The sequence below is a fragment of the Lotus japonicus genome, chromosome 2 (genome assembly GCF_012489685.1).
Source record: "Lotus japonicus ecotype B-129 chromosome 2, LjGifu_v1.2".
Taxonomy (NCBI): Eukaryota; Viridiplantae; Streptophyta; class Magnoliopsida; order Fabales; family Fabaceae; genus Lotus; species Lotus japonicus.
The window spans coordinates 82,058,952-82,074,275 of NC_080042.1; the positions used below are offsets into that span (position 1 = coordinate 82,058,952).

At 33.9% G+C, this 15,324-nt stretch overlaps 2 protein-coding genes across 2 annotated transcripts; one reads left to right on the top strand and one right to left on the bottom strand.

Annotated features, from left to right (window-relative positions):
* Positions 1-3,966, top strand: LOC130740244 (uncharacterized). Its single transcript, XM_057592773.1, has 5 exons — positions 1-356; positions 1,672-1,802; positions 2,658-2,783; positions 2,945-3,072; positions 3,320-3,966. The coding sequence occupies exons 1-5, from the start codon at positions 149-151 to the stop codon at positions 3,630-3,632; spliced, it is 906 nt and encodes a 301-aa protein (XP_057448756.1). The 5' UTR covers positions 1-148; the 3' UTR covers positions 3,633-3,966.
* A 4,073-nt stretch (positions 3,967-8,039) lies between these two features.
* On the bottom strand, positions 8,040-12,994 carry LOC130740245 (protein CYCLOPS). Its single transcript, XM_057592774.1, has 12 exons — positions 12,849-12,994; positions 12,199-12,570; positions 11,620-11,666; positions 11,337-11,474; positions 11,125-11,173; positions 10,992-11,044; positions 10,092-10,783; positions 9,661-9,704; positions 9,518-9,563; positions 8,856-8,904; positions 8,635-8,763; positions 8,040-8,451 (listed from the first exon to the last, which is right to left on the bottom strand). Exons 2-12 carry the CDS (start codon positions 12,382-12,384, stop codon positions 8,328-8,330), a joined length of 1,557 nt encoding a protein of 518 aa, XP_057448757.1. The 5' UTR covers positions 12,385-12,570; positions 12,849-12,994; the 3' UTR covers positions 8,040-8,327.
* Positions 12,995-15,324: the final 2,330 nt, after the last annotated feature.

The window sequence follows — 15,324 nt, forward strand, 5'->3', positions numbered from 1 at the left end:
ATGACTACACAACACAAGTCTCTGTATCCCTCTTCTTCTTTCTGCATTCCGAACCAAACCCCTTTCCTCCGATCAACGGCTCATGGTTCCGATCGCCGGTGACTCGGATTCCGGCGAAGCCTAACCCTAACCAACCAACCCCAGATTCATGGATTCTTCTGATTCCCACGAACACGAAATCCCCAGGAAGCACGGCGTCGTTTTGGCTATACTTCGATGGGGTTTAGCAATCTTACTACCCTTCCTTTTCTTGTTCTCCTTCCTCTTCCTTGTTGGTTTCCTTCTTCTCTTCTTCGCTGATTTCTCTGTTACCGGTGCCATTTCTCTCCCCTCACAGTGCAAAATCGTCTCCACTGGTTTGTTTCTCTTCTCCCTTCATTTCATTTAGTACACTTGAATTGGGAATTTGAAGTTTTGTTCTGTTTCTTTTGGTTTTAGAATTTTAGTTCTGGAAGTAGAAGTAGTGTAGGAAGATATTGAAAGCTGAAGGATTGAGTAGTAGGTGTTGATTTAATGCTTGATTTGGCATATTTGACTTGATTATTTTAGCTGCTCATTTTGCTTCATCACTCATTCTTCTGTTCAAACTAGTGATACTATACTCCAAAAAAATGTAGTATAGGAAATGCTAGCCTTATTTTCACAAAACATGTATAAATTTTTCGCTCCATAGATGAGTACTTCATTTAGTTAAAAACCTCATCATCTAAGATTAACAATCCTAGGTTCCTAAGATAAATGAAGTATAAAAACCTCATCATCTAAGATGAGTACTTCACTCGTGAATTTTTATCATTTTCTGTTTGCGAATCTATTTGTTGTTTTTATATTTACTTTTGAGGGCTAATTGCATAATTTGGAACTTTGTCAGCTTCAAGACCTCTCAATTCCTATATTAAGCATAGTAGTCAATCCCGGATAGCGGCTGGCTCCAAAAGTGGGATAGCGGGATGACCGCTATTCAGATTTTTTATATATAATTAACAGTTTAATACATATAAATACAAAAAAAATGTCAAATATTGCCTAAAATTCATAACATTCATAATAGAAATAAAATCATAAGTCTTGAACAATAACACACAACTAAAAACCACTCAAAAGCAAGGCAAAGAAGTCGGATTTGCAAATCTGAATGAAGAATGAAGCTTCATTCTTTCAAGTTTGACCTAAAATGGCCCTAAGAAGTTCTAAAATGCCCCTAAAAAGGTCCCCTAACGATTTAAAACTGAGGGGCTTGAGTCATTTTTCTGTTCATCCATATAGCGCCGCTATTTCCCGCTATTGGCCGCGATTTGCCGCTATTTGCGCCGCTACGGCCGCTATTGTGAAGTGCGCCGCTATTTCATTTCAATAGCGGCAGGGAGTCGCTCCGCCCCGCTACGCCGCTATAGCGGCGCTATTGACTACTATGATATTAAGTTTGTCCAGAAAGAAGCCGTCTCTATGACTTCTTCAATCTTCATAGCAAAAAAGATGTTCATATTTAATTTGTGAAAAAAGAAGTAAATTATCTATGATGTTTTAATGTTACACTTCATATCTCTTATGAGATATGATTGGTGTGTTTTGTATTTTTTACTTTAGAGTTAATAAGTCTTGAGAAGAACTGGAGATGTTATTATCTATTTTACTTCAACACTAAATTATATGCTATCATTTTTATTACAGGTGTTGATATTAGGTCATCTAAGGTTTGTGAACTTGGATTGTTAAATTATAAAGCAAAGGACGTATTTCATCATTTTGAGAGAAGCAAGTTTCGCTGCCGTTATGATTACTACTGGGCTTCAGTATTCAAGGTTATTATAACTTGTTGCCATTTTTGGTATTGTTTGTTATTTTTTATTAAAAGAAGAAATATTTTTTACTTGAAAGAAAGACAAGGCACAAGTATGAGGGAAGATATGATTTTTTCCCTAAAATTAAATAACGTTAACTTGTTTGTTAGTGCAATAAAGCGACCTATCCCTCTAAATATATGCAAGAAGAATGCCATCAAGAAGCCATGGTCAGATCACCTGGTAAGGGCAGAGGAACTTTGAAAACTGCAAGCATTCACCTCTATCCAAATATGTGAAAGAACTAGAAAAATTAATGTCTTAAACTTTTTTTTCTAATTGCTCCTCATGCACCCCTAAAAATATAAATAAGAACTGATCCCGAGTCAATAGACATTTCCAACATTCATCAATAATTCCAATTCCAAATAGCTTGTTTCATACGAAAGTGCCTGCAGACCAATATGATGATAAGTATACTGCTATTTCTGACTTCTGAGTTAGGACCTGACAAGACAGTAAAGGTAATCAGTGGATATAGTTTTATGCTATCCATGAACCTTTAGCATACTTTTAGTAATAATCCTTTATATACCTCTGTGCTCTGTCCAAACCAAAAACTTGATTGTTTGGGTTATGCATAAGTTATTGTCACTATATGATATTCGTTGTGATCTTTCTTGCCTTCCTTGCGTGTCCCTTTGGGTCCAGTGACATGCATCAAAGTCTAGACCATGCTACCATATATGACAACTAATCAATTGTGCATGTGTTTGCATACTGCTTATCTATTATCTATCCTTTGATGGTTTTGATATCTAGAGATGTAGGTAATTCTTTTGGGTAGGTATAAATAATTTGTATTAACACTTTCAGGTGGAATATGTAGATCGTTTTTCAGGTCAGACACAAGTTGCATTTGCAGAGGCTCCAAAAGAGGCTCTTCCTCCTTATTGCAGGCCTAATTTTGGTGCTGCATGGTTGACACAATACAAATATAAGGTGGGCGTCCTTGACTTGTTGTCTTTGATATTATATTATCAAGCTCAACCTCATTGATTGTGTGTAATAATGATGTAAAATGAAAGTTAACAATTTTTACCAGCTCAGTAGAAGTCTGTGGTATTGTTATATTATTTTATTTTCTCTTCTTCCTTTATTAGGTCAATGAGACTTATGATTGCTGGTACACTTCTGGCATTTCAAAAGTGCATTTATATCAAGATAATCTTTTCGGTTGCCATGCTGATGAGCAGTCTACTATTGAGAAGATTAAACAAAAGTCTATCATGTGAGTACTTTCCAATCTACAAAAGTCTACTATTGCTGGTGCTGTTTTACAATTTAAGTTACTTCAATAGCGGTTGAGCATTAACACTCCTCTGAATTATTGATTTTTCATAGTTATTTTTTATATCATCATAACTATTATGTTTGAGTAGCATGTCATATAATAAACATATATGTATTTTGTTATAAATACAAATACAATATAAGTAAAACACTATTATTTATGTTATATATGGATCTCCTATCAGGGCCATGGAGATGGTAAATTCCTGGTTTTCCGATAAGCGAAGGACCAACAATTGGAGGTGGGGAGCTATAGCTGGATTAGTAACTGGGTTCTCAACTTCTTTGATCTCTATAACCTTTATCGGGTTTTTACAACAATTGCTATCTTCAGTTTATCAATCTTTTAAAACATGGGTATTTCCACGGCGCGTCAATGCTGTTCTCATCAGGCGCGCTTGTTTTCTTTTGGCGTACCTGTCTTTTGTGGCTTGGTTAGCTATTGAGTATGGGAAGAGGCTCGGTCTCATGGATATTTTCAGATCCCTTAAATCATAGCACTTATTTTGTGAAGTGCTATGTATGTCCTTTTCGTTTGAATCCCCATGTAACATTATGTTCTTGTCCCATGATATAATGAGCGTCAAGGAAGTCATGTATAGTTATAGTTTAATTGACTTAGTTCCTGATATTACTGAAGAAAAAATTGCAAGTTCTTAGTTAAAATATGACCTGTGTACACTTATCACGTATCAAATGTGACCACTTCAAGTGTCTTTCTGAAGTGATAGTGCGAGTCACCATAGCAGTTGAGTTAAAAATGTTGTAGCGTTCATTTTGTTGTGATGATTTTAGTGGAAATGAGAATAATATAAAATTGACATTTATTTTATCGTGTTTGATGTGATTGTAATTGAGGAATGATTATGGTGATAGCTTTTCTTCTTATGCTAAAAATATCACATAATTTTGTGACAATTTTGTTGTTGTCAATATCTTTTTTTTATATTATATTAAATAAATGTAGACTTATAGAAATATAATTCTTACGTATCAATTTTATGTAATCCTAAGTATTTATTTTCTTAGAAATACTATGTTTTGTTTTTGTCAACGAAAAATTATGTTGTTCTTAGTTCTTACACTGTAGGGAGAACCTAATATGCACCATTTTTAGGTGGTGTAATTTTACACCACCTACTTTAACTGGGTCTAGCAGGTCAACACATTATTTTTTTTAAGAAAACATATCATTAAGAATTTGTCATATATTAAATTTCTTTAAAAATATTAAATTTCTTTAAAAATGAATTTGTTAACCTGTTATAGCAGGTTAAAAAAAGTGGTCTAAAATTAGATAATTTTAAAAGTGGTCCACATTAGGGGTCACCTACACCGTAAAGGATTTGATTGGCTATTGCTAATCCCCTTGGGCCTACCTTTGTGTCCATTAACGACTTATACGTTTTGTTCAGGACCAAATTATCGAAATTGTGTTTTATACGTTTTATTTCTTGACATAAAAATTGTATTTTATTTTTAATCCTTTTAATCTTACAATTTGCGCAATTTTGATTTGTATAGTGTTTTTTTTATGTTCAACAACAAACAAAACAGAAAGGAAAAGAAAAATAAGAACCCCCTACAAATTCAATATTCTTTTTTTTTTGAATAAATGTGGTCTTGATATTAACATTATGTGAAGACTATTTATGTATGCGATGTTTAAAATTGTGATTCAAGTTAACTGTTTATATTAGTCTAATATTGTTCAATTTTAAAAGTAAATAAACTTTATTGAAGTAATTGAAATTGCATGGACAATAATGGCGAGTTTGCAAAAGAATATGATAAAAAAATGTAATAAAGCCTCTAGTAATTTGGTCTTTAAAACATTTTATTAATACAAAATCTATAGGGGGAGAGCTAAGGGAATGAAGGGATTTGCAAGGTGAGGGGTCAGGGTTCGAATCCTGGTGAAGGAACTAATTTACTAATAATTAACAACTAATATTGGCCTATAAAAAAAAATACAAAATCTATATTTCCCACATTCAAGAAATCTGATTGGTTGACGGTGTAAAAAAACTTTACACCGTCGGGGCTTCAAACTTTTTCTCTATTGGAGACTGTCAAATTTAAGGAAGAAAGAAAATATAGTCAAAGACAATCTCAATATAGAAAGAAATATTTATTTTCAAGTTGCAAGAGAATTTGATAATAATTTATAGAAACGGAGAAAAAATTATTTGACAAAACTAAAAATCTTGTGTGTTACCTAAAATTCTGATACAGCGGAAGTCGTACTAGGATTGCAAGCGCAAATCCTAAGGAAAAGGTTTCTGGAATCCACCAGAAAGGAAATTAGCAAGCGCTAAAACCCTAGAAAATACACTGGAATCCACCAGAGAAGAAGAGAAAACTCTTAAATTTTATTATCAAAAAACTGAAATAGGCTATGCCTTACAAGTGCTTAAATAAGAAAAGAAAATATCCTAATAGTAAAATAAATAATATCCTAAAAGATCCTAATTGAAAATAAAAGATCCTAATTGAAAATAAATAAGTTCCTAACAAAAAATAATTAAGATCCTAAAAGATCTTAATTACAAATAAGTAAAATTACTAAAATACTAAAATTATCTTAAAAAGCTCCTACATCAGTCTCCTCTTCTTGTAAAGAACTCGACCTCGAGTTCACATCACGATAAAGGACTTCAGTTGCCTCAAAATACCAGGATCAAAAGGCTTCCAAATTAAACCAAGGAGAGTGAGTGTTGAATATCTAATAAAAGCACATGGAAAAGAGTGTGGAGACTCCTGTTTTGAAACACTAGCATCCATCTTGTTGATGCCAGGATCAAATTGTTTTCGCCAAACACCATGAAATTGATGGAGTGTGATTTCTGGATGAACTAGCCGTGATTGAAACAACTTCCAGTGGCATGGAATAAATTGTCGGAATTGCGAGTTAGACAAGTTGGATTGCAGTTCCTTTTTCTCAGGCATATTACCAAACAAATGGGGTGCAAACTTGGGAACAAGGACATATCGAACTTGAGGCACAACCATAAGTGTTAGATTGTAAGGTGTGAACACTGCTTCGATGCCCAAATTGACAGAGGTGTCTGGCTCAGATATAACATGGGGTACAACCTCTAAGATGTCATCAGATCTAGATAAAAGAGAACAGTGTGTTGGTGTTGGTGCGCTCTCGCTGCACAAATCATCCATCAACGTTTTTGCCTCATCTTCCAGGCCAACAACAGAGGATGGCGCAAATGAAATTTGAGAATCAGATTCCGAAGAAGTTGCGTACATAGGTCTTGTAGAGGGACATGAATTTGAAGTAGGTTTTGGTAGGGGTTGTGGTAAGGAAATTGGATCTGCAGTCGGTGATATGTTGGGGTAAGGATTGATAAGGTTTGGAGTAGCAGGTTGGGGGTGTGGAGTTTCGGTGGTTTTAGAGGTTGAGTACTGAACTTGGTAATAAGGATGAGATACGGATGGTGAATGCAAAGATTGGGAAGGTAAAGATATAGCGGAACGATTGTTGTTGTTGTCGCGCGGAAACCTATGTGGTTTCCCTCTCCTGTCTCGTCCCCGGTTACCGTTGTTGGTATTGTTGATCTGCGTCGTTAAAGCCGCCGTGAACGTCGCCATATGTTGTATCATCTGTTGTGTCATATGTTGCGTAATAGCAGTTAGGGCCGCGGTAAGAGCCACGGTAACATCCTTCAGGTCTGCTTTGGTCATTGGTTGATCTTCCATGGTTGATCAAGCAAAGAAAAGAGACAGGAGAAAGCCTGCTCAGATGCCACTTGATACAGCGGAAGTCGTACTAGGATTGCAAGCGCAAATCCTAAGGAAAAGGTTTCTGGAATCCACCAGAAAGGAAATTAGCAAGCGCTAAAACCCTAGAAAATACACTGGAATCCACCAGAGAAGAAGAGAAAACTCTTAAATTTTATTATCAAAAAACTGAAATAGGCTATGCCTTACAAGTGCTTAAATAAGAAAAGAAAATATCCTAATAGTAAAATAAATAATATCCTAAAAGATCCTAATTGAAAATAAAAGATCCTAATTGAAAATAAATAAGTTCCTAACAAAAAATAATTAAGATCCTAAAAGATCTTAATTACAAATAAGTAAAATTACTAAAATACTAAAATTATCTTAAAAAGCTCCTACATCAAATTCATAATATGATTTCACAGAATTAATATTTCATAATCCAATTTTAAAGAAAATATAAAGTATACAAATGAAGTTAATCAAATGTGTTAATTTTGTTAGCTCAAGTGGTAAGAGATATAGGGCATAAAGGTTGGGGGAAATGAAGGGTGAAGAGGCTAACTCAAGTGGTAAGAGTTAGAGAAAGATCCATGGATCAATTCCCACATGGTGTAATTTATCTTTCCGAAGTAAAAAATGATAATAATTGTTCTCTTCCTTCATTAAATTTATCATTGGCTGTACAAAAAAAATGTCATTCGCTATTTTTTATTCAATTTGATAATATTGAATTTTAAATAGAACTCGGTTCTTTTTATCATTCACTATTTTTTATTCAATTTGATATTATTGAATTTTAAAATAGAACTCGGTTCTTTTTCAGGTTTTGTTCTCTTCTCAGCATGATAAAACCTCTAAAGAAAGAAGTGAACAAGTTCCCTTTGCAATCTAATAATTTGTGACACTCACACAAATCTCAACTTTGTTCTAAAAGTTCAAAAAAAAAAAAAAACTTTGTTCTAGGACACCTTACCACTGTTTATTTAACTGTGTAAGTTCTCAAATCCAAATTCCATCACAACCTGGTATCTATAACAAGAAGAAAAAAAGTAATCCAACTTGTGTATTTATTAGTATAAAATTGAATTTGTCCTCCAACAATTTATTTAGCTGAGCATCAAATAGAGGGAGAGAATTGAGTGATAGAAACAAAATGTCAATGCCAGATGAAATCAAAAGGCCAAACACTTGTCAAGTTGTTATATATGATAATATACTTAAAAGTTAGTTTAATAGAATTTGGACATTTATCCAGACTAATGATGTTGACCGTTTTCAAAATTAACATACAGAACCCTGGTCTGTGATTCTCAAATCACAAATAAAATTTTACTAGATAGAGGTTCCTTGCAATTTATGCTAGGCCAAGAGACTCCAGATTCTTACACCATAAGTTGATTGTGGTGAGATTTTCTTGTCATAGCGTGTTTGAGCACAACATTGATTCTCATATCATTACATTTTTTCAGTTTCTGATAGAATTCTTTCAATCTCTTCGAGGAGGCGCTCTTTTTCATCTGCCAGCTCTTCATTCTGCTTCTGAAGGTCTTCTATCTGCTTTGTTTGTTCAGAATCCTTTCTGAAAATTCATGGTGCATCATGTTAAAATTCATATTTCCATTTAGTATAAAAAGTAATAAGCAATCAAGATTGTGATACATGCAGCCCTAAAATGATTATGATCATACTTTAATGTTTAATGTGGAAGAATGTATGTGAAATTTATCTTAGCATACACTTAATTTTGATTTGGTTTGATTACCTATTCATGAAGGACAAGTTGAGTTTTAGCGATCGAACTTCCTTCTCAAGGTTTTCGCACCGCTTCAAGACAGCTTGCATATCTGAGGGAACTGATGGTGTCGAATTTCTTTCCTTAGCTTCAGCCATTCTGCATAACAAGGGTTTCAAAATTGAAAGTTTAAACACACATCCAATACAAAAATACACTAATAGATAGGAAGAGACTCTTTTGTTGCATACTTCCTTGAGCGTTCCACCCTACGCTTTTTAGTGGTGTCTCCCTTGTCATCTGTGGAATCATTTGGTTAGAGAGGAACATAGATAATTAAATTGTGAAAAGAACAACCAAAACTTCTACTCAACGACAATGGGAGCCTTATCCCATTAACTGTGTTCGGCTATAGGGATCACTTGATCCATATTGAAGATACAACTAGTTTTATGCTGGCTGCCACATGCCTAACACAACATTCCTTTTTTAATTTTTTTTTTAGCCATGATAATTACATCAAATGTTGTGTGTGATAGGAACAGAAATTTGTGATCTTGCATAATATAATAGTTTTGGTGGATTTATAATTAGGATGATGGATTTACAATTATCTAAATCAATAGTATGATAGGGTAGAAACCAGAACTTATTAATGAATGTGGTAAGACTTAAGAGTTACAATTATCTAAACAAGGAAGTTTAATCTTTTTGGATTCATGCAGGCTGCCAAATATTCTTCTGATGGTTTCGTTATATCTATCATTTACATATTTGCTTCAGGACAGAGAACCTGAGTTTTCTAAAATTAAGATCAAAAGCTTCAGAACAGATGAAGCAATAAAGAGAATCAAAATTCTAATGCATGTTTTAGAGCACAATGAATCCATATAATCCAAAAGTAAATGCCTACCTGAAACAGCTGATGTTATAGATCCATATCTTTCTAGACTTTTTCTCTGCACAATTTAGCAGAATTAACCCCTCAAATAAAAAATCCAATGGGAAAACCATAACTCTAAAGAAAATAGATTACTATCTAAGAGTAGGTTATACCTTCTTATCATCTTTCAGATTATCCATGATCTGTTCTCTGAAACCTGCATTTTCACAAAAGCACAATTGTAGTCTAATAAGATAAATGTGTATCGTTTGTAAGTTAAATATGAAACATTTCTGTGTTAACTAGAGTTCCAAATATTAAGAAATCATATATGCTTAAGCTGGGGCCTGGGGACTCCAAGTTTGTAGTCACAGCTTTGTTGGGTTGGTTTTTACAGAACACACTACCAAATTGAGCTGATCAATTTCTGAACTCTGTAATGCATCCATATTAAATTTTTCAAAAGCTGAGAACTAAAAAAGAAGTTAAAATAATGCTGAAAATTTCTTTGCACGCTTATGTCAAAATTCGGTATGAGTAATCTTCAAGATGTGCAATAAACAATGATTTAGTAAACAATTCCATCATTTTGTGATATGCATACCTTTGACTCTATTTTGAGTATTTTCTGAACTTTTACTCACTCCTACTTGTTTCCATGAGCTTTCGCAGAGAGTTTGATTCGAGTTTATGGGACCTTCGCATGTGTCTAAACCAGAGGAGATTACTGGTGCAGCATTAGAGGATTCACTTTGAGAAGGTTCTCCAGAAGCTGTTCCGACATAGATTTGGTTTATCTGATTTGCAAAACCATCAACGACAGGGTTTGTGGATCCTTCTAGTGTTTGCAGGACTCCATGATCCTTAACTTCACCAATAGAGTCTACTTGAACATTTACTGGCGTTTGATTACTCCAGTTTTCTTGTCCTTGATCAAAGCCAGTTTGGAAAAGAGGTTCTTGAGGATAAAAAATTCCATTTAAGTCATCTTCTGCAGCTTCTTTCTCAAGTTGACTGCTGAGTCTCCGGCGTTGTAATGTCCCTTTCAGCATACTTACACAAGATGAAACTTTATCCATGTCGCCAAATTGAGGTGTGTTGAAGTTAGATGAACATGAGTTGGACGGAGACATGAATGAACCCTTTTGACTTGGAAGCTCACACATAGAGAGATAATTGTAACCATTGAAATTTGCAACTTCTTGTTTTGTTGCCTCAGCACCATGCTGAGGATCCATGCAAATGGATTCTATTCCTTGTGTGGCTAGACCATTTTGCATTTCAGAATATCGCCGCCTGCAGAGAAAGCCTAGCAAATGAGTGGTTTGAAATTTCTCTCAAACAGTTGATATTAAATCACAATAACAAAGAAAAAGTAGAAATCACAAACTCCAGGATCTAAAGAAAACAGATGAATTAATATAGTGCAAGGTGTTTGATGAAATTTGGGTAGAGTTAAAGAAAATTATCATTTTGAAGAACATGCAAGGTGTGATAATGGTACCGCAATTCAGAGGACCGGCTTCTTGTCATTCGTTGATCACTGAGAAACCAGGCCTGCATCAATAATGAGACACTGAATGACCATGAAGCTTTATGGAACTTAGGCTTTAGCAAAGAGTTTGATATCAACAAACCTTGGCTAGAAACAAGTTACTAGGTTGCAGTTCTCTATCAACAGGATCTCTGATGAAATTGACAGCAAACTAAGTTAGAAATATTGAACAACTTTCTCAATCAAATAAGAAAGGAGCAATAAGCTCTTTACCAGGATTGTCACATCTTGAAATAAATTTTGGTTTGTAAAATTTTATATCTATAACTGTTAGAGGAAGAATAGAGCAATTACCTGATTGGAAAATTGAAATCACCTGAAACATCATTTGCCAAAAGGTTATTTTGTATGAATGGTTTGTCATTGTTTCTTCCATCTGAGGCTACACCAACTTGTAGCTGATTAGATCCATTAACTAGTTCAGTGGATATCCTGAAGGTACAAAATATAAAAGGAACTCAATAACAAAACTAATCAAAGCCTGATGTTTCAGGAGATATTTAAAGTGATCCCAACAAAAATCAGCAATTACAAGATGCACTTTTACAAAAAGTTCTTCTTTCACTAACATACTCACCTCTTTGATAATCGACTGCTAAACCCTATGCTTGATGAATTGTATCCCTGATTTAGAAAACAAAGATACATCAATAGAAAGGAATTGAAAATCAGAAATGTGGCTAGGGAAAACATAATTCTAGTAACCAACAATTACATGTTCCATAATCAGAAGAGTGTCTATATAGCATTGATGTGTATTACCATCCTTAATAAACCATAAGACATGCCATATAATTGTCTATTTGATACATTATTATAGTAAATGAAGTAGAAAGCATCGTCAACTGAGCATCAGAGCAAAATGATTCCACTCAAAAGGTGAAGAAAACTTTGTCATTTAATTGTTGCTGCTTGATAGAAAGCCAAATTGATTTTTCACTTCTATGCTCCTGATCATAGTTAATAGGCATATATCATATATGCTCAAATACACACAATTCAGAGATACAAAGTTCAGGAATTTTTCATAAACTTGAAATCAAAAGATGCATGTCAAGATAGAAAACTGGGATGAAGGAAATTTTCTACTTTAATCTCATATTTGACACAAGCCATAACAGAAACAACAACAAAGAACAAGGTAACATGATCTTGCCTCTCCATTTGTTAGCCAGCGTTTGAAAAGCTCCTCGCTATCTGCGCGAAAGCCTTGAGAAACATTCTTGAAACCCAGCATCTCCATTGAAGGAACTGGCATACCAATAGGGCTCTCCATCACTGTCTTCAGGAACAATTCTTCACTTGAGTTTCTATATAAACCAGAAAACCCCCTCCCTTCCATTTCCAATTGAAGCTGTTGTTTTCAACTCAAGTTTGGCTCAACAGCACTTTCAGGTTTCAGAACAGAATTTTCATCTAAATTCTCTGTCATCCATCATCATAATACCCTTCTTCAAAACCATATATCACTCTAAAAAATCAACCCCAAAACCCAATTTTTTTAATCATGTCAACCTAGCAATTATTCCTGATAAAAAAAAGAAGAAAAGAAGACTTTACTATTATCAGTTCATGAACTGTTTTATCCAAATAGCACAGAAATTAACATGCAACAGAGCAACAATTAACACATGAAACTTCAAAATTTTCTTGAATAGAAATAATAAACATTGTGAGAATTCAGCATTTACTACTTTGTTTCTTGACAAACACAATAGTCAATATACTTCCCCATTAAAATTAAGAAATAAATATGAGAGCTGTGGCATCTAAGAGTGAAATAAATACTCCAAAGATTCCATGTACCATTCATTTGTCTCTTGTGCAGAATGAAAGGAGAAATCTTTGCGGCAGTAAAAATAGTCTTTCAACGGTTGGAAACCGTGTGGAAATTTGATGGGCAGGCTCAAAACTGAGAAAAGATTTTAACTTTTGAATGAAGCAAAGGGAATCATTGTGTTAAATTAATCACAACTTGGTCATCTTTTCTAATGTATTAAACAAATGCCACAGGTGGTGCTGATTGGATAATGGTGATGTTGAGGAACATTCATTGGTTGTGTTTGGATTTAAAATATTAAGAAGCTGTTGAGAAGATGCTTTCATTGTTGGCTAAGCACACTGCAATTGCAATGTAAATGTTCGTTCAGCTCACGTCCATGAATTTTCTTCATGGCAATGTGTCAACATTATTCTGGTTCATAAACATGAAATTATAGTTATGTCTTAAGATTAGTGGTGCACATTTCATAGTTACATATATACGTGGCTTGCAATTCTCATCATTCTTAATTAGAACACTTGTCATGCAAAAAAAAAAAAAAATGAACACTTGAATAAGGGAGAAGTTAAAGAATGATATCAGTAAGAACTCTTGCCCATTTTGCAGGGTCTATTTTTGAAGTAATTAAGGTCTATATCAGTGGTGACATATTTTGATTTTGCGTGTTATCTCCGCAACAACAAAATAAAATAAGAAAATATTGCCTAATGGTGTTTTTTTTAATATGTTTGGGCTTGATTATCTTTTGATCTTATTAAATTTGTGATTGTTAGTCATATGCAGACTTGTTGGGGCTGTTTGGTTTAGGGTTTATTAAAAAAAATTGAGATGAGGGTTTATTAAAATTAAGCTTGTTAGAATTAAACTTGCTATAGTTACGTTTGAGAAAATGAAATTATTTGAAGAAATGGTTAAAGTAAAACCCCTTTTTACCTTTTAGAGTTGAAATTCCAATAAATAAAAACAAATACATCTTCAAACATAGTAGCTCCATGGCACTGCAGCTAAACTTGAGTTCTATAATGGACAAATGAAAAAATAAATCAATCAATAAACTAAGAAATACCCAAACAATCATGGACCATGAAATAGTGATAATTCAAGTCGGGATTAAAGAAGGGGTGATGATATACAAAGACATATTTTTTATCAAACATTCTTTAGTAATTCCATCTTATTACAATGTTTAACTTCCACAATATTTTATGTCGGTTAAAAACCACCACATATGATGTATTATCCGGATAAATAACTTATGTTACATAGTGCTAAAAAAAATTCGAGCATAGGACCTATATGGGAATACTTAAGGGAGCAAAAGTTCATTTAAGCCTAATTATTATATAATAAATAGAGTGATGCAACCATCACATATCAAAACAAATAATTATAACACCGGCTGGCTGCTTGTGACTTCATTTTAGGTTACTTAATTAGTTGGAACAAAAAGAAAAGGACATGGTTAAGCACGTCACTTAATCTTGCAAATTAATCAAGGCTATACACTACTTGAATCCTTGATATCAATAACAAATATGTCTTTTAATAAGCAGTATATCCCGATCTAGATGTTTCAACATTAGAAAAAGATTTTTAAGCTTGTGCTTTCTTGTTCAAGTTACACCTTAAATAAATCTCCTTGCATTGGTTTGAAGCAGGGGAGAAGAAACATAAAATATATTCATGGCGTTTGGATTTTGAACTGATCAGAGACTTTCCAGTTGAAGATCCTCACTAGACGGGTGTCCTAAGACCAAGACGCGTAGCAGGTTGGCAACCTGATCTATGTTATGAGACTTGGCTGACTCTTCAATGACTTCAAAGGCCTTCCTTGATTGGCGCAACACTTTAATCTCGTGAGCCACTCAACCCTTATCAGGTTAGGGGAGTGATGTAACATTCTGTAGCATATATGGACAGTTTTTGGGTCTCAATTGTATATATAGGGCTCAAAGTCTTAGAAGGATTAGGTTTAGGGTTTAACATTTCCTACTTTAAAATAAAAATGATCATTGTAATTATGGCATGTTCGCTTTATATATAAAAACGACAGCTAGGTCTAAAAACCTCTTTCGAGTAGAGTTTAAGCTTGATCTACTTCTTCTTCGTTTACTCAACATGAACAGATTCATTTATTTTTCAGAACGCAATCATCTATTTTTTTAAGAATATTATTTCTAGGAAACTATTGGAAATTTTTTGATTACTTCAAAACAAGTTATCGGTTCCAAACATGTGAATCATTGCAGGCATAGCTAGTGCAAAGATATCGACAGATTATGATTAACAATACAGTATTAGTTTGAACTTTTGAATATCATAGTCAAACTTCTTTCTTTAGCATAAGAGTCAAACTATAAAACGGCATATTTATAGGGAATATTGGGTTCATACTTCATCCGGCAATGGTGGTTACCTCCTAATTAATTTTGAGCATAAAAGACAAGGGTGCTCTTTTTAGCCTGTGAAAGTGAAAGTGTGACAGGCAATAAGAGTTGA